Below are 22,336 nucleotides of genomic sequence, written 5' to 3' on the forward strand. Positions count from 1 at the left end.
CCTCATCCATGCTTCCGCTACCTTGGTTTCTCTTTGGTGAGATAATGACGGAAACTGAAGATAATTGCTACAGGATCATCTGGCATTTTCTTAACCAATCACCAGACCGAGTATCTGTTCTTGATGAAAGCAGTTTGGGAATCACAGACAACTTAACCAATCACAAGACCGAGTATGTTTGCTAATATTTTTGTAATAATCTTATAGCACACATTTAGCAGACAAAATGGTCTGAATTTCTGAATGACATTTGCATCTGGAACCTTGGGAATCAGGGCAATAATGCCATGATTCAATCTCTCAAGGCCCAAGTTGCCAGAATGGAAATCATTGATAAGATCCAGCAGGTTGAACTTGATCTTTCAAAATTCATGAAAAAAACAATTGGAAGAACATCAGGGAAAACTGCATTATTATGCTTCTTTCCAAAGATAGCCACAAAAATGTCATCCAAAGACAATTTCTTAGTCAGCATCTTCCTGCCACCCTCATTGAACTGAGAACACTCAATACCATCAAGTCTAATGGAGGTGATCTCAGCGGGGCCAAATATTTTTTTGTAAAGTTATGTGTTCAATAAGATCAGTCTCTTACTCTAATTCAACCTCATCAGCAAAAGGAGAGGAAATGTAGTTTTTCGTCTTACTTCCACTGGCTTTCAGATGAAAAATGTCTTGTATTACCATCACCTTCTTTAAAATATTTTTCTGTAGATCTACATGTTATGGCGTCAGTGATGGGTTTGTCTTTGGATGCTGGGACGGCAGCCCCGGTCGATGGGCTACCCGATTGTCTCTCGAGCAAACTCCATTGTGGTGGTGGTTCCTTCAACACTTGATCATGAGGGTGGCGAGGGGAGTAGCGGCAGGGGCTTTGACCTTCTCTCTTCCAGCAGAAATGGCGATGCCCTGGTTTGGACGAGCTGGTCTTTGTCGCAATGGTGATCTAGGTGTCTCATGGTGGTGTTGGTGAGTTCCCGAGCGAAAGCTTCGCGCTTTGGCACTAGCGCCGGCGCCCATGGGTGCCACTATCCTTATGAGGACGTTGTCGTGGATCTCTTCCCCGTACCAGGCCTCCGGGAGAAAATCCATCTCTATGGATTCTGCAGCGGGACGCTTGACACTGTCACCCTCCTGGAGGCATTGTCATGGAGCTCAAGCGTCGTCCATCGGGCCACGACAATGTATTATCGATCCATGTTTCATATTGTAACTTCAGATTTGCTTTGTTTTTCAAGGGGAATATATTAATATCATGGAGATACCAATTACACCCAGTTTCTGCACCAATAAGAAGTCACCGAGACATCCAGGATGAACACAACCCAAAAAGAAAACAAAAAAGAAAGGGAAAAAATGGCCTCACCAAAGTGATCAACTCATCTCAGCATCATCACACAACCACCACCAAGGACAACACCCGAAAATATAAAATGCCTCCAAAAGCGACGTCTTCAAGAAGGAAACAATGCACAAGCATCGTCGTCGCCCTATCCAAGATCATAGGTTTTCACCCTGGAGAAAGACCGAACTCTCAAAACAATACTTTCAACAAGGCAATTGTGAAGCACAACCAATGAGGCCAGACCTTAGGTTTTCACACTAAAAGTCACGACTCGGCACCCAAGGAGCACCACCAAAAATGAAATCCTCATGTATTGCCGCCCCCACTTGACACTGTTGCTACTGAAAGTTATCAAACACCTGGCTAACTCCATCGCCTTCAAGGCCCACTCCGCGTTACTGATCCTCTGATCTTAGCCATCAAGAGTTTCTCCGCCCTGCTTGTGCCATGGAAATCGATATGCATGCATGTCCCATGGTGTCAACAAATAACAGAGCTTTGCGCTGAGCCCTCCTGGAGCCATGTAGGTTGATATGGACGCGCACGACCGGATACTATTCGATCTAGATATCCTTGGGCAAGATCTTTGGCAGTAGTTCTGGAACACGTCGATGGCCAGATCGAGGAGGACCGATCATGCAGATCATTGACGTGATGCGATATGAGAGCACAAGGACCGCCACCACACCGCTGCCTCCGCCACGCCAACACCATCGCCCCACGACGGAGAACACCGGCCCTCGCTGTCCACAACCCGTGACTCCAAGCGCCAAATCTGACGGAACTGGCACCAGTCGCCCCGCCACCTTCGCCACACAGCCACCATCGTGTCCACACACCGCGGCGCCTAAGGCCCGGTTGTTCGAGATGCCGCTGCAACGCCCTGCGACAGCGTCGCGCTACCTGCCCGCTTGCCAAGTCCCACGCCATAGCCACCAGTGGAGGAGGGATGAGGGGCCCTGCCTCCGCCGACTCCAGCCGAGCTTCGCCCAGCGACACCCTTTTTCAGTGGCGTGGAAAGGGGGGCGGGGAGGACAAGCAGGCGGTGGTTGCTAGGGTTTCGCCCAGCCGCACGCGAGAGCGACTAGGGTGATCTGTTTCCCGTACGTACGTCTCACACGGCGACTTCGATGCGTTGTCTGTTACGAATAGGAAAGGAGGGTCTTCTCACAATCTTGTGTCTTTCGATCGTGTACTTTGGTTTATTGTATTTTATCTATATAAAACGGGACTAGAACCTGTTTGAAAGAGAGCAAATCTACCACAGAACCAGTCAACCCACTCGTGAAGATAGGAAGAAATATACTTTTATTCCTTATGGCTTGGTCTTTTTTCGGTGGCCTTTGTCCTTGTTTTCCAAAAGAAAACAAAAAGTTATTGAAAAAGGACCACATAACCCCCTGAACTGTCAGGAAAATCGGCCACTTAAATCCCTCAACTACAAAACCAAGTATTTAACCCCTTCATGTTTCTAAAACAGACACATAACCCCCTCACCCTGCTATAAGCAGTTTCAACACGTGGTTTTGCCAACATGGCATAAGTCAACGGTAGGGGAATGCTGAGGTGGACATAGGGCCAAGGTTCAGACTCAAAAATATCTAAAATTTCTCGCTATTAGGCCTCTCCCAATGCTTCACCTTGTACAGGTGCTAAGATTGTCAACTAAGTAAAAAATATATGATGTGGCATGCTAGTTAAGAAGAGAGAGAGAGAGAGTAGTATGGTGACCCCAGGAAGAAATGGTGCTAAGCACGTGTACCTAGGTGGAAGCACAGTTCTGAGTCTACAACAAATTAAATGCATGATGCTTAGCACCCAAAAGCTTAGCACCTTTGCATTGTGGACTTGAGTTGCTAAGGCATTTAATATGCTTAGCACCTCATCTAAGCACCTTTGCATTTCTGTGTAAGTCGGTGGTGGCGGAGCGCGGGCCACCGCAGGTGGGAAGGCATAATTTTTCTTTGACTATTATAAATTGCCACGTAAGCACCACCTATAGAAACCACCTAAATTAGACTTAGGGGGGGATTTGTCTGAGTTTTGGAAACATGAGGGGGTTAAACGCCTGGTTTTGTAGTTCAGGGGGTTAAGCAGTCGATTCGTGAAACTTTGGGGTTATGTGGACCTTTTTCACAAGTTATTCTTCTCTCTCGCGGTCAACAGTCAAACCCCTCTTCCCTCGTTGGTCTTCTCCGTCGCGGCATAAAAATGGCCAAGAAGTGCCGGAAGCGCCGGCCCAGCTCCTCTTCCTCACTTCATCTCGACCCCGTCAGGCGGCAGCAATGGCGGAAGAGGGGAACAGCTCGGGCGGGCGCGGCGTCCGGGTGTGCGTCACCGGTGGCGCCGGGTTCATCGGCTCATGGCTCGTCAGAAAGCTGCTCGAGGCAGGGTACACCGTCCACGCCACCCTGCGGAGCATCAGTAAGCGCGCTCGATTAATTAGCTCTGCCATAGCGTTGGTGATGTGATTTCTAGCTGCGATTCGTCGACTCTGGCGCCGCCGGGCTGATCCGATCTGGTTTTTGTGGCAGGGGACGAGGGGAAAGCGGGGCTGCTGCGGCGGCTCGTCCCCGGCGCCGCGCCGCCGGAGCGGCTGGTGCTGTTCGAGGCCGACCTCTACGACGCCGCCAGCTTCGCGCCGGCCATCGCCGGCTGCCAGTTCGTCTTCCTCGTCGCCACCCTCTTCGCGCACGAGGCCGCCGCATCCAAGGTCAGTCAAACTGAAACTCAAACTCAAACTCGAATCCCGCAATTCGATTTGCTATTTGTGGCCGTAGGCTTGTAGCGCGGATAGATTCGATCGACTGCAGTATTCATTCAATAACCGGCCGCTGATCACCAGCTGAATCATCCTTGAATTGTTCTATGCATATAAAGCGCGGCGAAAGCCTGTTTCGTGAGGATACGGCTGTGTACAAATACAGTCTCAGAATTCAGAGTCCAGCTAGCCGATGTTGATCAGGTCATTTTACTACCATTCTGACTGGCAGTACAAGACGTCGGCGGAAGCCGCCGTGGACGCGGTGCGCGTCATCCTCCGGCTATGCGCGGAATCTAAGACGGTGAAGCGCGTCATCCACACTGCATCGGTGTCGGCCGCTTCGCCGCTGACAAAGTCCTCCACCGCCGCCTCTGCGGTGTACAGGGATTTCATCTCTGAATCTTGTTGGACTGCTCTGGACGTCGATTACCCTCTCCGTAACACGCACTTCGATGTAAGTAGTAGTGATATTGTCCTTCAAACTAGCATGGGTTCATGATCTGTACGTCAGATGCAAAATGCCAATCTTAGCACCGACAAAAGAACAAATTCATAGCAACGTCATCATGGTGACATTGTTGGGTCCTCATCTGCAGAAGTACATAGAGTCAAAGGTCCTGTCAGAGAAGGAGCTCCTCAGGTACAACGATGGCGAGAGCCCGGCGTTTGAGGTGGTCACAATTCCCTTGGGCCTCGTCGCGGGGGACACAATCCTCAGCCGCCTCCCGGAAACAATTCAGAGTGCGGTGGCACCGGTGACCAAGCAAGAGCCCTACTTCATGCTACCGAGGATTGCACAGAGGCTGTTGGGCTCAGTGTCACTAGTGCACGTCGACGATGCCTGCGCCGCGCTTGTCTTCTGCATGGAGCAGCCATCCATCGCTGGCCGGTTCCTCTGCTCCGCCGCCTACCCGACAATCCATGACATCCTGGACCACTACGGCAGCAAGTACCCCCATCTAGATCTCCTCAGAGAGTAAGCCCTGAATTCTTCCCCTGCAAAAAATCAAAGATAAAAATGTCTTATAAAAAGTTACAGAGGGGGTATATTTTTTATCGATCTCTGGATCCATTGATTCATCGCGAACTTCTCCTGATATTCGATGACATCAGTGATGATGTGTTGTGTTGCTGCAATCGACTGACTAGCTGAATTGGTGCCAGGGCTGATGAGGTAGCGAGGGTGCAACCTGAGAGCAACAAGCTTGGGGAGCTGGGCTTCAGGTACAAGTATGGGGTGGAGGAGATTCTAGACGAAAGCATCGAGTGTGCTGTGAGGCTGGGCTCCCTGGATACATCCAAGCTTATCGTGCAGCAGGAGTGATGAACGCAATGGTGTGCAGGGCAAGTGATCATAGTATGTTCTTTACTTGTTCATCATTTTACAGTAACACATGTACCAAAAGAAGTAAAACGACACATAAATAATAGCATGTACCAAAAGACACACAAAGGAAGTAAAACGACATTTTATAGTATGTTCTTTAGTTTGTTCTTCGACTTCTGCTCTGGAAATCGGTATCATCGCTGAAATCTTAGGATTTTTCTTGTAATCTAATGCACGAGTTAAACACACAAAGGAAAAATTCTTTATCATGGCAAAAAACTAGCATTAACCAACACATTTACCAAAAACCATGCTCATCTTCAACTTGTTTGTACCCGAAAAACGGAAAGCCCTGTGTAAAAAAAACAGGAAAGAGAGGCCCATGCAATACTCCCTACTCAGGACCAAAGTACCAAGGTCCTTTCTTCAGTCACAGGGAGTAGTACTGAAGTAACAAGCATACACAAAATTGTGTTAACTAATGACAGGCATTACTTTAGGAGTTACGGCTTTTGGAGGAGCAGATCCAAAATAAAATTTCTACAACTAAAAATGCAATGGGTAATTTTTAAGGAAATGATGAAGTGCATTCCTGTCAGACAAAAGAATTCCTTCACTCAAAGAGCATCACCAAGACTGAACAACGCCATCCATAGTAATAATAATAGCATAATAGACACATACTCCATAGATCAGAACATTGGCACTCTGAAAGCAAATTTGGGCAAAAGGAAGGAACACTACAGAAGTCATTATAATAGCATGCTAGATAGATACTCCATAGTTTAGAACATTAGCCTGATATGATTCCAGACATTTGACGGGAGGCGCAAGCTCAGACGCAGTGCGGGCAGCTTGGGCGACGGTCGGACGCCTTTGAAGTGGCCAGTGGAGGCGGTGACATTGTGATGGTGCGGTTCTTACGGTGGCGCTTGGCCGGTTGCCTCCCAGCAGGCTCAGGCATGGGGCGCTCTCGTCCCACGGGTATGTTACGATGTGCGTCTGTTGGTTTAAGCGGCGACCATCAGCGATGAGGCGGTGGCTGCGGAGCACGTCTTTAGAGCATCTCCACTCGCGCCCCCAACATGCCCTCCAGGGCCTCCTTTTTTAGCGTCGGCGCCGAAAAATCAGCCCAGTCGCGCCCTCATGGGCTTGTTTACCGCCGGTTTGGGCCAAAATAACAGTCGGCGAGCCCGAGCCAAACCCAAACCCTCGGGGGGCGTCCGGGGGCGCCGGCCGAGGCGAAAAGGCGCGTGGGTCCGCTCTATCAGCGAGAAACGACCCTCTTTCCTGCCGATCCCCCGCTTCCTCCCCCCTTTCCCTCCATTCTTCCCTTGTGGCCCTCTTCTCATGCCATTCTCTTCCATCTCCCCTCCATCCGGCCGCCATGCCGCCGAAGAAGTATATGGCCCCTCGCGCCGGTGCCGGTGCCGGCGCCATCCAGTCGAAGCAGAGGAAGCCGAGGGCGCCGCCGGCAAAACCATCGGACATGTCGAACGCCGACTGGAAGGCAGAGGTTCAGCGCTGGGAGGCTGTCACCACCGACCGGCGGAACGGGTTCAATGCCAAGAGGGCCCGGGACGTGGCCGCTGAGCAGGCAGAGGCGGCTCGCGCGGCGGAGCAGGCAGAGGCGTCTTGCGCGGGGATGATGAATCCACCCGGCGGCCACGGCCCGCAAGCCTGGAGTAAGTAGAGCATCGGGTCGTCGGCCGGCTTCTCGTCGTCGCCACAACCCTGGGGGTGCGCGCCCTCGCCTGGCTACGCCGATAGCGGCGCGCACGGTGGGTTCAACCCCAACATCACCTTTCCGCAAGGCCACCCCGCCCAGCGCACGCCCTCGCCCGCGTTACCCCCCGTACACCTACTCGCCGCCAGCTTACACTGCCTCCCCGACGCCGCCGCTTCGCCGTGGCGCCCTGCACTTCTCGCTCCTCATCATCGCATTTCGGCAACCCCGATGCGACGAAAGCCGACATGTACGACATTATCACGAGCGGCTTGGCCGCGGCCGCCGCCTCCCTCGGGTTTGATGCGCAAGATGATAAAATGGACCCACGCCGACCCCAACACCGCCACCAAGCCCGAGCGATGATGCCTCCACGACGCCCAGCACAGAAGCTGCGTCGACGCCGACCAGCCCGCGCACGCCGACTCCCGCCAGTCCGATGTCGGAGGACAACGCCGCTCGTTTGATGCATTGCCTACGCGTCCTTCCTTTTGAGCGCCGAACTTTCGAGTGATTGATCGCCGAACTGTGGCATGGTGATCGTCGAACTATGTGGTAGCCGCTGATCACCGTACTTGTGGCGTTTTTTTGGCTAGCGGGAAATATCAAGTTTGAATTTATAATGTCTTCGGGCCGACACCTAGGGGCGTGGCTGGAAACTAGATCGCCCCTAGGGCCGAAAAAGCGCCAGCCAAAGGGCCAAAATAACGGTGCGCTGGGGGGGGGGGGGGGGCGAAGGAGGTGGAGATGCTTTTCCCGTATCTTGACTCTTCATATTTACCGCATCTTAACTCCTTATCCTTATATTAGAGCAACTCCAATGGGGCGACCCATTTCGTCCTCCTGTGTCCGTTTAGGTCGGCGAGGACACAAAAGGCGACCCAACGCGCCGACCCAAACGGACGCGCATCCGCTTTTCGTCCTCCTGTGTCCGTTTAGGTCGGCGAGGACACAAAAGGCGACCCAACGCGCCGACCCAAACGGACGCGCATCCGCTTTTCGTCCGCGGGTGACCCATTATCAGCCCATTTTTGAGCCGGATTTGCGTCGGCGCGGACACGCGACGGACGCGTGCACGCTCGCATTCTCCTCTTCCCGGGCCCGCTGGTCGGTGGCACATTGGCCTCCCCCCTCACCCCTAGCCAACACCAACCCCGCCCGCCTCCTTCGTCACCAAAGCTGCCGCCCATTTTTGCCGGCGACTCTGCCAGCTGTTGCCGCCTCCACATCCCCCAGCAACACCGCCCACTCCCCTCGTCGCCCGACACCGCCGTCTTGCCGCCGGGGAGCAAACTGCTTCCCACCGTCGCTCCCCCTACCGCACAGCCGCCCCGCGACCAAGAAGCCACCTCGCCGCCCCGGCCAGATCCGACCGGCACGCTCGTCGGACGCCGGCAGGGCAGCTAGCTGGCCCGTGCGTGCCACGACTCCCCTCGCCGGCCGTCTCCTTCTTCGATGCCCGCAAGCTGTTCGACAGTTTGCCAAGGTACGAAAATGGACTCCGCCGACGAGTTCTTTTTCCACAATTTCCTTTGCGACTCCGATGATTCATCGTCCGGCGACGAGGAGGAGATATTGGCTGCCGTGTTGGTCCATCACCACCTCAACAGCCAGCGGCTGTTGTTCCGTGGCTCCATTCTGGGCCACCTTCCAGCGTTGAATCGCAACCGAGAGAGCGGGCATTTCCTTCTTTGGAAGGACTACTTTGATACAACAAACCCGTTGTTCAAACATCAAAAAAACCGCCGCCGTTTCCGTATGAGTAGGCATCTTTTCAACCCTATTAGAGAGGGGGTGGTCGACTATGATGACCATTTCGAGTGCAAAGAGGATGCATCGGCAAGATTGGTTTCTCCTCTTATCAGAAATGCACTGCCGCCATCAGAATGCTTGCATACGGAGTGCCCGGTGATCTCATTGACGAGTACGTTCGTATGAGTGAGTCTACATGCCTAGAGTCACTGTATAAGTTTTGTAAGGCTGTTTATTGCTGTGTTTGGCCCTGAGTACTTGAGAGAGCCGACAGCTGAAGATACAGCCCGTTTGTTGGCGATGAATGCCAGAAGGGGCTTCCCAGGGATGCTTGGCAGCATAGACTGCATGCACCGGGAGTGGAAGAACTGTCCTTCTGCTTGGCAAGGGCAGTATAAGGGACATGTCAAGGCTTGCACTGTCATACTAGAGGCCGTGGCGTCTCAAGATCTCTGGATCCGACACTCTTTCTTTGGCATGGCTGGATCACACAATGATATCAATGTGCTTCAGCGCTCGCCGGTGTTTGCTAGGCTTGCCGAAGGCAACATCCCACCGGTGAACTTTACTGTCAACGGCCACAACTACGACAAAGGATACTACCTGGGTGGCGGTATCTATCCTCAGTGGACCACTATTGTCAAGACAATACCCAACCCTGTCGGAGAGAAGAGGAAAAGATTTACCCAAGAGCAAGAGAGTGCTAGGAAGGATGTCGAGCATGCCTTTAGTGTTTTGCAATCTCGATGGGGCATCGTTCGGTTCCTGCTAATACCTGGAGCACGCAGAAACTGTGGGAGGTGATGACTGCTTGTGTGATCATGCACAATATGATCGTAGAAGACGAGCGTCCGGAACGTCTGTACAATCAAGGGTTTTAGTTTTAGGGTGAAAATGTTGTGTCTGAGCATGGAGTAGCGGTAACGTTTGAAAAGTTCACCCAATTTCATCAAGACATGCTTGATTAGGAAACTCACGTGCATGTGAATGCAAATCAATGTAATATTGGGCGGCCAACCAGCCACGCCTGCACATATAAATCAGCGTGTTGGTCATGTTGCCGACCCATATCAAAAACTGACAGACGCCAGATGAACGACCGATCTAAACAAACAAAAAGCGAACGAAATAGCCGTCCGGTCATCCCATTGGAGTTGCTCTTACGGCCTTTCACCATTTTCTCCTTGTTTTCCCAAAAGGAAAAGCGAACAACAAGTTGTATTCTTCTCTCTCGCGGTCAACAGTCAAACCCCTTTGCCCCTCACGGTCATCTCTCTCGCGGTATAAAAATGGCGAAGAACTGCCGGAAGCGGCAGCCCAGCTCCTCCTCACATCACAGCAGGTTCTATCTCCACCCAGCAGCAATGGCGGAAGTGGGGAACGGCGCGGGCAGTGGCGGGCGCGGCGTCCGGGTGTGCGTCACCGGCGGCGCCGGGTTCATCGGCTCCTGGCTCGTCAGGAAGCTGCTCCAGGCAGGCTACACCGTCCACGCCACCCTGCGGAGCATCGGTACGCGCGTTCCATTAATTAACTCGCCGTAGGCGATGAGGTTTGTAGCCGCGTGTCTGATTCGCGGACTCTGGCGCCGCCGGGCTGATCCGATCTGGTTGGTGTGGTTGGCTGCAGGGGACGAGGGGAAAGCGGGGCTGCTGCGGCGGCTCGTCCCCGGCGGCGGGCCGCCGGAGCAGCTGGTGCTGTTCGAGGCCGACCTCTTCGACGCCGCCAGCTTCGCGCCGGCCATCGCCGGCTGCCAGTTCGTCTTCCTCGTCGCCAACCCCTCCGCGCACGAGGCCGCCGACTCCAAGGTCAGTCAAACTGAAACTGAAACTGAAAATTCCGGCACTTCGATCTGTCATCCGTGTTTTTAGCGTAGAAAGATTCGATTGATGTCCGGTATCAGTTCTTGATCCGGTCGCTGATCGCAAACTGAATCGCATGGAATTTGTGAGATCAATTTGGGGGAAAAGCATAGGGCTGTGCACAAATACAGTTTCAGAGTTCAGACTGTTAACTTCTTGAGAGTCCACCAGTCGATGCTGATGAGTCATTTCGCTACTTTCTGCTGGCAGTACAAGACTTCGGCGGAAGCCGCGGCGGATGGGGTGTGCGTCATCCTCCGGCTATGCGCGCAATCTAAGACAGTGAAGCGCGTCATCCACACCGCATCGGTGACGGCTGCTTCGCCGCTGACAAAGTCCTCCAGCGCCGCGACCGCGGTGTACAGCGATTTCATCTCTGAATCTTGTTGGACTCTGCTGGATGTCGATTACCCTCTCCGGAGCATGCATTTCGATGTAAGTGGTAGTGTTCTTCTTGCCCTTCAAACTGAAGCATGGATTCATGATCTGTAGTTCTGTACATTAGGTGCAAAATGATAATCTTAGTGGCAACATCATCATAGTGACAGTGTTGGGTGCTCATCTGCAGAAGTACATAGAGTCCAAGGTCCTGTCAGAGAAGGAGCTCCTCAGCTACAACGACGGCGAGAGCCCGGCGTTCGAGGTGGTCACCCTGTCGCTGGGCCTCGTCGGGGGCGACACGGTGCTCAGCCACCTCCCAGAGACGGTGCAGAGCATGGTGGCCCCGGTAACCAAGCAAGATCCCTACTTCATGCTGCCGAGGATCCTGCAGAGGCTGCTGGGCTCGGTGCCGCTGGTGCACGTCGACGACGTCTGCGCTGCGCTCATCTTCTGCATGGAGCAGCCCTCCATCTCCGGCCGGTTCCTCTGTGCCGCCGCCTACCCGACGACCCTCGACATCCTAGACCACTACAGCAGCAAGTACCCCCACCTTGAAGTCCTCAGAGAGTAAGCACTGAGTTCTTCCCCTGCAACAAAGAATTATTATACCCCGGCAAAAAAGAAAAAGGCATTATTATGCATTCCATCGATTCATCGTCGAGCTTCTCATGAAATTCGGTGACATCCATGATCATGTGTTGCGCTGCTGCAATCGGCTGACTGGCTGAATTGGTGCATGACAGGACTGATGAAGTAGCCAGGGTGCACCCCGAGAGGAGCAAGCTTTGGGAACTGGGCTTCAGGTACAAGTACGGGGTTGAGGAGATACTAGACGAAAGCATCGACTGTGCTGTGAGGCTGGGCTCCCTGGATGCATCCAAGCTCATCGTCCAGCAGGAGTGATGAACTCAATGATGTGCAGGGCAAGTGATCATAGTATGCTCTTTACTTGTTCATTATTTTACAGTACCACATGTACTACTAAAAGAAGAAAAACAATATATAAATAACAGAGATGCTTTTCTATTTACTGGCAGCTTAAGGTTAGCTTGTTCTTTGATTTTTGCTCTGGAAATCTGTACACATTCATATCATCGCTGAGATCTTTGGATTTTCCATGTAATTTAATACATGAGTTAAACAGATAAAGGCACACATCTTTATCATGGCAAAGAACTATGAAACTACACAATTACCAATGCTCATCTTCAACTTGTGTCTACCCGAAAAACGGGAGGTCTGGACACGAAAAGCAACAGGAAACAGAGGACCAAAGTAGCAAGGTTCTTTCTTCAGGCACAGGGAGCAGTGAAGTAACAAACATACACAGAACTGTGTTAATTAATAACAGGTATACTATTGTAGGAGTTATGGCCGAATTGCACACTGAGCAACTCGGGACTGTCGGCTGTAGGACGATGGGCACTTGAGAAGATTGAAATGATGGCCTGGGAATCATGGATCTGCAGCGTTTCGGTAGGGCACTCCGCCTCGGATGGGCCTGGTCTGAGACTTCGAGTGGATGGACAGAAGTAGACCTTGGGTTGGCTGTGGCACGCCGTGTGACAGCACTGAACTGACCTATCTCTCTTCAATGCCTCCGCCGTGATCAGCACCGGATATGGAGCGACTTAGAGGTCTTGGCACTCCAGATGGCTTAATGAAAATGCTCCGCCCGATATAGCTCCTGATCTTTTCCCGCTTGCTCGCAAGAAGAATATCTCTGCCGCATCTGCCATCGTCCAGGGGACTTGATGGATGTCTGTGCCATCGTCCAGGGGACTTGGATGGATGTCTGTGCCATCGTCCAGACTCCGGTGCTCTGCAGCTTCATCAGTTCATTGGCTTGTGGCTCCTTCTCCGTGATGTCCAACTTACTGTCGAGCCCGACAAGGTCTCTTGGCGTTGGACTCCCAGCCTGCAATGCAGCGCTAGTTCTGCCTACCTCCAGCAACACACAGGATGCTATGCAACTACAAAGTTTCAGAAACTGTGGAAAGGTAGAGTCGAGCCTAAATGCCGTTTCTTCATGTGGCTATTATGCTTTGGGATAGAATCCTCGCCAACGACAACCTACAAAAAAGTGGTTGGCCAAACAATGGGGAGGTTAACTTTTGCGATCGAGAGGAAGAAACCCTAGGTCACCTGATCCTGCAATGCACCTTTGCCCGACAGGTATGGCTCCTGATCACGGACTGGCTGGCTCTGTCTGCGGCGCCCCTCCTGCAGAATGACTCCAGATGCTCCCCGGCATCTTGGTGGAATGATGTCACCTCCCTGCTCCCCAAATACCACACTTAAGTGGCAATCTATGGTTGTTGGCACATCTGGAAAGAGCGGAATAGGCGTGTTTTCGACGACTCCTGCTGCACTGCCGAGCAGGTTCTCGGCATGATCAAGGCTGTTATGGTAGCGGCTCATTCCTGCATCACATGGGTCATCTTTGGTGAAAATGAGCCGGAGCCAGAACCGGATTAGATTTGGAAGTCTCAGTTTTCCCATTTGGCATTTGGGAGCCACAATCCCATCTCTGTAACTGAACTTCATTGCTTCTCTTTCTGAAATGCATGGCAGTACACCTGCCTTTTACCTCAAAAAAAAAAAACACCGAGCACCAGATAATGAAATTAACAGCCTATGGAGGAAGATCCAGAATAACATTTGGACAACAAAAAATGCAATGGGTAACTTTTCAGAAAATGATGGAGTGCATTCCTGTCAGACAAAAGAATTCCTCCACTCAAAGAGCATGACCACGACTGAACAACAGCCATCCGTAGTACTAATACTAGCATAACAGACAGATACTCACTGTTCAGAACATTAGCAAACTGAAAGTAAATCTGGGTAACGGGACAGAACATTACAGAAGTTATAATAGTAGCATACTAGTAGATAGATACTCCATAGTTCAGAATATTAGCATGATATGATGTTCTAGATGACGGTAGTGCTGATGCAACCATCCAAAATGTCCAGTTCAACCGCTAGTAGTAACAAGTACCGAAGTTCTTTCTTTGGTCATAGGGAGTACTGAAGTAACAAACATACACAAATCTGTGTTAATTAATAAAGTGCTAGATACATCAATTTGAGTGACAACTGACAAGTAATTCTGGATGGACGGAGTATTACTTTAGCTCGAGCTACAGAAAACCACACTCGAAGGAGTTACGATCGAATTGCATCTTCTGTTATGCTAGTATTAGTGCTTTTGTAACATTTCTACAACTAAAAATGCAATGGGTAAGTCTTAAGGAAATGATGGAGTGCACTCCTCTCAGACAAAAGAATTCCTTCATTCGAAGAGCATGACCAAGACTGAACAACACCATCCGTAGTAATAATACTAGCATAATAGACATATACTCTATATATCATAGAATTGGCAATCTGGAAGCAAATTTGGGCAAGAACACTACGAAAGTCGTTATAATAGTAGCATACTAGATAGATACTCCATAGTTTAGAACATTAGCATGATATGATGTTCCAGACATGATAACAAGCACCAAAAGATGACGGTGTTGTGCTACTGCGACCATCCAAAATGTCCGGTTCTACCAATAGTAGTAACAAGTAAGCCGGGCTAAGATTTACTCCAACGGGACAACAACCCAAGGTTGAAGAGCATTCACGCATGCCCTGTGGAGAATGGAGGCTCCCCATCTTCTTGCGTCCCATGGAACGGAATTGGAACAATGCTCTCTTGAAGACGATACGGAGTAAGCTCCATATGGTACAGTGTCTTTCTGAAGTTTGCCATTCCTACAAGCTTGCCATCAACGTCGTAGTGCGACACATATTCATCACAAAACTGGACCAGCAGTTCACCGGCGTTGAGCACGTTCATTCACGGAATATTGCTGTAGTTGACTCCAGTGGGTGTGTTGTTCCCTTTTTCTTCTCCTTCATGATCCAGTTTAACCACAAATGGCCGTGATGCCGCCATCGCTGGCACGTCAATCCGGTACTTGAGGTCCCAGATTTCGGCCTCGTAGTCCTACATTGCCCAGACATCCAAGGCGGTGAATCGGCAATCGTAGTTGCACAAAGCAAGCTTCCCCTTCATGTCGAACAACTTCTCGAGATGCCCAGGACTGCGCATACACCGGAGCGATTCGGCTGCTGTGTCAAACACAATGATGTCTGTGCCGCCTCCCGTCACGTCATAGACACCGTCAGGATTCCAGTGCATGTTGCCACCGTAGTCGACTGGCGGACGGTAGAAGCACAATTTGTGCCTCTCGAAAAAAGATTTTTTTTCTTCCACAAAAGTATAAATTTGCTTCTCGTGGAGGCACATATGCTTCCACCAAAAGCACAATTGTGCCTTTTGAAAAAGAAAAAAATACGTGTTTTTCTTTCTTTCACTTCTTGAAAAGAAAAAGAAAAAAAAATGATTTTGCTTCCATGATAAGCACAAATTTCCTTGTCGCGGAGGCACAAATTGTTGGATTATGAATGGGCTTAGGCCCATATAAGACAACAATCCCTGGTTAATCTTGAGGCCCATGTATGAGATGGCAGGTGGTGGGAAGTTTAGTCCCATCTTGCTAGTTGAGGAGAGTTGAGACCCCTTTATAAGGGCTGCTCTACCACTTGCCATTGTGAGCTTGGGAAGAGGAGTGATACACGTGCGCTCCTCCTCCTCCGCCGCCCGCCTCATCACGACGCGCGCGCGCCGCGGGTTGCGGGAATGAGCCGAAGCTTATTTTGGCCGCTCGGGAACGAATTAATTAATCAGGGATTAATTAACGAGTGGGTCGACTCGGTCGTGGGCCTCCCGGGAGAACGACAATAAGGTTTTTGGGGAGCGTCTCGACGCGGCTGCTCCCGATCCGTCCCCAACCCCGTTCGCCTCTGCTTCCACTACTTCCTCTGCATCGACACCATGGCCGACGCCGCCGCCGCTAAGAAGAAGGCCACGGACGACGCCGAGGATGCTGCTGCCGCCGCCGCATTGGCCTGGCCAACCGGAGGGTATGATTTGTTCATCCCTCGTTTACTCGTACTTATGCTAGCCGTATATGTGCTGCTCATAGAAGGTTCGATTCTATGTTCTATACGTGCTAGTATGCTTAGGTATCGCTATGAGATGCATACCTTTTATGCCATGCCTACTGTTTACTCGTGGATAAGTCTAGTTGGAAAAGTGCTAATATTTCCAACAATTCAAAACCCTTATTTTAGGCACTTTTTGATTCAAGACTTTGCTGCTACTCTAAAACCGGAAAAGTTTACCGGGACGCATTTTAAGCGTTGGCAGACTAGGACCACCTTGTGGCTCACAACAATGAACGTGTTCTAGGTTGGTGGTGTGTCCCTCAGAGAAACGATTGTTCCTGAACAGGAGAAGACGTTTAGGGAGGCAACCATAATATTTCTGGGAGCAGGTCTGAGTGTGATTGGAGACAAGTTGGTTGACGCCTATATTCATATGGGTGTTGCCAAAAACTTGTGGGATGCGTTCAAAGTCAAATTCGGCGCAACTGATGCTGGTAGTGAGCTGTATGCCATGGAGCAGTTCCATGATTACAGGATGGTTGACAACTGTTCTATATTGGACCAGGCTCATGAGATACAGTGCATTGCTAAGGAGCTGGAGCTCCTGAAGTGTGAGTTACCGGACAAGTTTTTCGCGGGTTGCATTATTGCAAAACTCCCTCCTAGTTGGAGGAACTTTGCTACTTCTCTCAAGCACTTGAGACGTGAATTCTCTGTGGAGGATGTCATTGGTCATCTCAGTGTTGAGCAGAACTTGAGAGCAAAGGACTCACACGTGAAAGGGGCAGAGGGTTCTTCTAGCGCCAATGTGGTGTAGAAGAATTTCCACAAGTTCAAGGGAAAGAACTCTGTCCAGCAGAATACTACCTTTAAGAAGAAGGGTAAGAAGAAAGACAAAAGGAGAGATGGCTGTTTTACTTGTGGTTCAGATGAACATCGGGCAAACAAGTGCCCAAACAAGTACAAGAAGCCAACACAGGACTCCAAGTCTGTGAATGTCACTCTGGGCAACAATGGTGCGGCATATGGGTATGATAATCTGTTTACCATACTTTCAGTTTGTCAGTCCACCGATTGGTGGATTGACACTGGGGTCAATACTCATGTGTGTGCTGATGTGTCTTTGTTTTCTTCCTACCAGGTCGCACGAGATTGTTCCTTCCTGATGGGGAATGGCTCGCATGCTTTTGTTCATGGTGTTGGCACGGTAGATCTGAAGTTTACTTCGGGAAATATCGTGCAACTGAAGAACATGCAGCATGTCCCCGCCATAAAGAAGAATCTCGTTAGTGGCTCCCTTCTATGTAAAGAAGGGTTTAAGTTAGTATTTGAGTCTAACAAAGCAGTCATATCTCGATATGGACTATTTGTTGGAAAAGGATATGATTGTGGTGGTTTGTTCCGCCTTTCCCTGGAGGATTTCTGTAATAAAGTCGTGAACCAAATTCATTCTAATGTGAACGATTCTGAGGTTCGGCATTCACATCTTTGTCACATAAATTTCGGTTGTATGACGCGGCTAGCTAAGATGGATTTAATCCTGAGTTTCACTTTAGCCAAAGGCTCTAAGTGCCATGCGTGTGTGCAAGCTAAGCAACCTCGTAAGCCTCACAAGCCTGCGAAGGAGAGACACCTGGCACCTCTAGAGCTCATACATTCAGATCTCTGTGAGATGAATGGTGTGTTGACTAAAGGTGGAAAGAAATACTTCATGACTCTGATTGATGATTCCACTAGATTCTGCTATGTGTATTTGTTAAATACTAAGGATGAGGCTCTACACTACTTTAAAGTCTATAAGGCTGAAGTTGAGAACTAACTTAAGAAGAAAATAAAATGAGTCCGGTCTGATCGTGGTGGAGAGTACTTTTCTAACGAGCTTGATTTATTCTGTTGAGAACATGGTATTATTCATGAGAGAACGCCTCCTTACTCACCCCAGTCAAACGGGGTTGCCGAACGGAAAAACTGTACTCTAACTGTGGCGCCCCTAATTTGACCGTACACTAATCATACACGCAAATGTGTACGATCAAGATCAGGGGCTCACCGGAAGATATCACAACACAACTCTAAAACATAAATAAGTCATACAAGCATCATAATACAAGCCAGGGGCCTCGAGGGCTCGAATACAAGTGCTCGATCATAGACGAGTCAGCGGAAGCAATAATATCTGAGTACAGACATAAGTTAAAGAAGTTGCCATAAGATGGCTAGCACAAACTGGGGATACAGATCGAAAGAGGCGCATGCCTCCTGCCTGGGATCCTCCTAAACTACTCCTGGTCGCCGTCAGCGGGCTGCACGTAGTAGTAGGCACCTCTCGAGTAGTAGTAGTCGTCGTCGAAGGTGGCGTTTGGCTCCTGGGCTCCAACATCTGGTTGCGACAACCAGGTAGAAGGGATAGGGGGGAAAGAGGGAGAAAGCAACCGTGAGTACTCATCCAAAGTACTCGCAAGCAAGGAGCTACACTACATATGTATGCATTGGTATCAACTAGAATAAGGCTATTATATGTGGACTGAACTGCAGAAAGCCGGGATAAGGGGGGGATAGCTAGTCCTTTCGAAGACTACGCATCTGGCAGCCTCCATCTTGCAGCATGTAGAACAGGGTAGACTGAAGTCCTCCAAGTAGCATCGTATAGCATAATCCTAACCGATGATCCTCCCCTCGTCGCCCTGTGAGAGAGCGATCACCGGTTGTATCTGTCACTTGGAAGGGTGTGTTTTATTAAGTATCCGGTTCTAGTTGTCATAAGGTCAAGGTACAACTCCAAGCCGTCCTGTTACCGAAGATCACGGCTATTCGAATAGTTTAACTTCCCTACAAGGGTGCACCACATAACCCAACACGCTCGATCCCATTTGGCCGGACACACTTTTCTGGGTCATGCCCGGCCTCGGAGGATCAACACGTCGCAGCCCCACCTAGACCAACAGAGAGGTCAGCACGCCGGTCTAAACCTAAGCGCCCAGGGGTCTGGGCCCATCGCCCTTAGCACACCTGCACGTTGCGAATGCGGCCGGAAGCAGAACTAGCCCCCTTAATACAAGAGCAGGCTTACGGTCCAATCCGGCGCGCGCCACTCAGTCGCTGACGTCACGAAGGCTTTGGCTGATACCACGACGTCGAGTGCCCATAACTGTCCCCGCGTAGATGGTTAGTGCGTATAGGCCAGTAGCTAGACTCAGATCAAATACCAAGATCTCGTTAAACGTGTTAAGTATCCGCGAACACCGACTAGGGCCAGGCCCACCTCTCTCCTAGGTGGTCTCAACTTGCCCTGTCGCTCCGCCACAAAGTAACAGTCGGGGGCCGTCAGGAACCCAGGCCCACCTCTACCGGGATGGAGCCACCTGCCCCTTCAGCCCCCATCTCCGAACAGTATCACAGGTAATGTAAATGTGTAAAGTATAAAGTATATGCCCGTGATCACCTCCCGAAGTGATCACGGCCCAGTATTATAGCATGGCAGACGGACAAGAGTGTAGGGCCACTGATGGAACACTAGCATCCTATACTAAGCAGTAGGATAGCAGGTAATGGTAACAACAGTAGTAGCAAGGACAGGCTATGCATTAGGATAGGAATAACGGAAAGCAGTAACATGCTACACTACTCTAATGCAAGCAGTATATAGAGGAGTAGGCGATATCTGGTGATCAAAGGGGGGGGGCTTGCCTGGTTGCTCTGGCAAGAGAGAGGGGTCGTCAACACCGTAGTCGTACTAGGTAGCAGCGGCGTCGGTCTCGTAGTCTACCGGAAAGAAGTAACGGAGGGGGAACACAATAAATAACAGAGCAATCAAATTATAACATGACAAACGTGGTGCTAGAGGTGATATAACGCGGGGATAGGTGATACCGGCGACGGGGGGAAACATCCGGGAAAGTATTCCCGGTGTTTCGCGTTTTCGGACAAATGAACCGGAGGGGGAAAGTTGCGTGTTTGCTATGCTAGGGATGTGTAGCAGATGAACGGGCTGCGTATCCGGATTCGTCTCGTCGTTCTGAGCAAGTTTCATGTACAAAGTTTTTCGGTCCGAGCTACGGTTTATTTTAAAATGATTTTCTAAAGTTTTATTAATTCTTGGAATTAATTATTTAATTCAACATTATCCAGAATAGTAAAAGATGACGTCAGCATGACATCATACTGACATCAGCAGTCAACTGAGCAGTTGACTCGGTCAACTATGTGTGGGTCCCGCATGTCATTGATTGTTTAGCCTAATTAGTGTTTAACTAATCTAAGTACTGTTTAATTAAACTAATTAGTTAATTAGGTTAATCTAATTATGATTAATTAACTTAATTAATTCCTTAATTAATTAATTAATTAAATTATTATTGTTTATTTAATTATTTTTAATATTTTTTCAATTCCTTTTTTATTAAAACATTCTGGGGGCTGGGCCCCACATGTCATAGGCCCCAAGGGGCCTAAGCGGGTTCGGGCGCTAGTGGGCGCCGGGTGCGGCCGCACCCGAGCGGGCACTCGCCCGCAGAGCAGGACGAGGCCGTTGGGGCACCGAGGACGGGGCAGGCCGGCGCGGCCAGCCGGGCCACGACGGGCGGAGGCGAGGGGGGTGCGAGGAGCGGGGCCGCGGCCCTGAGCGAAGGAGGCTGGAGACGGGCGAGCAGCGGGACCGTGGCGCGTGTGTGCGCGCACGCGATGGCGTGCCATGCGGGCAGCGGTGAGGTCCAGTGGGCGAGGCGATGACCGGAGCGACGGCAACGTCAACAGCAAGCAGCAGTAGGGGTTCGAGTAGTAGGAAGAAGAAAAACGAACGAAGCTCACATAGGGAGCTCATGGAGGCTCTGTGAAAGATTAGAAGCAGCAGGGGTTCGAGTAGTCGATGATGAACGCCGGCGGCTGAAGCGGGTAGCTGAAGTCGATCTGCTTGACTTGGCGCATCCCAGCTCGTTCTTCTTCTCGATGACGATGTAGTGGACGACGACGGAGTGGCCGGACATGGCCTCACGGCGCGGGGACGACGGTGATGCTTGGCGGCGGGGCAGAGCGAGGTGCGGGAGCAGGCAAGCGGCGGCGCAACAGCTCGGCAGGCGCGACACGGGGAGCATCGCGAGCAGGGGCGCCAGGGGATAACGCCAGGCGGCTGCGGCCATGGGCGCGCAGGGGACGAGCGCGGGGGGGGGGGGGAGGAGGCGTGCGGGGACGGGCGACGGGGTCGGGCCTCTCCCCGATCCAGATGGGATCGAGAGGAGAGGGGGGGAGGGAGTGGCGTCGTGGGGGGGGGGGGAAGTGGGTCACGGGGTGGTTAGGGTTTCGGGGGGGATGGATAAGGGGAGGGGGTGGCCGGTTGGGCCTGCGCCCGAATGGGCCGGCCAACTAGGCCAGTAGGCCGTGGGAGGGGGTTCCCTCTTTTTTTTGGTTAGTTTCTTTCTTTTATTTATTTTCCTTTTCTGTTTTTAATTCATTTTAAATTATTTAGGCATTTTATAAAAATGTGTTTACTACATCATATTTATATATGCAATATTTAGTACAAACCGAACATTTTTATTTTAATTTTTGAAAACTGTTATTATTTACCAAACTTTGAATTTGAATTTTGGACCGGTTTTGACCTAATGATAGATTAGCAACAGTAACCGAGGTGACGTGGCATGATTAGCGTGGGATTACTTGTTGGATTATTATCCGGGCGTCACAATTCTCCTCTACTACAAGAAATCTCGTCCCGAGATTTAAGAGGGGAGTAAGGGGGGGGGAGGTTTGGTAACGAATCTAGCGGGTCTTCTCATCCTGGCTTGCTCTTCTCGAAGAGGCCGGTCCAATACATTGATGTCTTCATTTCTGTGCTTCAGGTCATCATGATGAAGTCGGCGCCCTTTCTTCAGGAACTCCATCGTACTTACGAAAGAATAAAGGGTGGGCATTCTGGGAGACCGGACGTCGGCAAGGTTGACTATCGGGTCAACAACATCGAGGAAGGTGGCGGAATGTAACTCTCGAATCGAATCTTAAGAAAATACCAAGAGCAAAGTAAGGAGGTAACCTGGGAAGTTTCGAGCGGGCAGGCAATCATCTGATGCCTGTTATAGGGCGTGAAAGGGTCAAAACAACGGGAATAAGTATTGTGTCCGATATCAGACCTGAAGGTGGCTCGTGAATTTCATACGAGGCCATGCGCGAGGAACAACCTT

The 22,336-nt window shown here is 50.6% G+C and overlaps 2 protein-coding genes across 2 annotated transcripts; both read left to right on the top strand.

The window, feature by feature from the left end:
• Positions 1–3,515: 3,515 nt before the first annotated feature.
• Positions 3,516–5,586, top strand: LOC123149444 (putative anthocyanidin reductase). Its single transcript, XM_044569099.1, has 5 exons — positions 3,516–3,768; positions 3,879–4,057; positions 4,338–4,562; positions 4,705–5,084; positions 5,273–5,586. The coding sequence occupies exons 1-5, from the start codon at positions 3,630–3,632 to the stop codon at positions 5,430–5,432; spliced, it is 1,083 nt and encodes a 360-aa protein (XP_044425034.1). The 5' UTR covers positions 3,516–3,629; the 3' UTR covers positions 5,433–5,586.
• Positions 5,587–10,126: 4,540 nt separating this feature from the next.
• On the top strand, positions 10,127–12,183 carry LOC123149443 (putative anthocyanidin reductase). Its single transcript, XM_044569098.1, has 5 exons — positions 10,127–10,422; positions 10,540–10,718; positions 10,983–11,207; positions 11,341–11,720; positions 11,897–12,183. Exons 1-5 carry the CDS (start codon positions 10,203–10,205, stop codon positions 12,054–12,056), a joined length of 1,164 nt encoding a protein of 387 aa, XP_044425033.1. The 5' UTR covers positions 10,127–10,202; the 3' UTR covers positions 12,057–12,183.
• Positions 12,184–22,336: the final 10,153 nt, after the last annotated feature.

Source organism: Triticum aestivum, chromosome 7A (assembly GCF_018294505.1).
Source record: "Triticum aestivum cultivar Chinese Spring chromosome 7A, IWGSC CS RefSeq v2.1, whole genome shotgun sequence".
Classification (NCBI taxonomy): Eukaryota; Viridiplantae; Streptophyta; class Magnoliopsida; order Poales; family Poaceae; genus Triticum; species Triticum aestivum.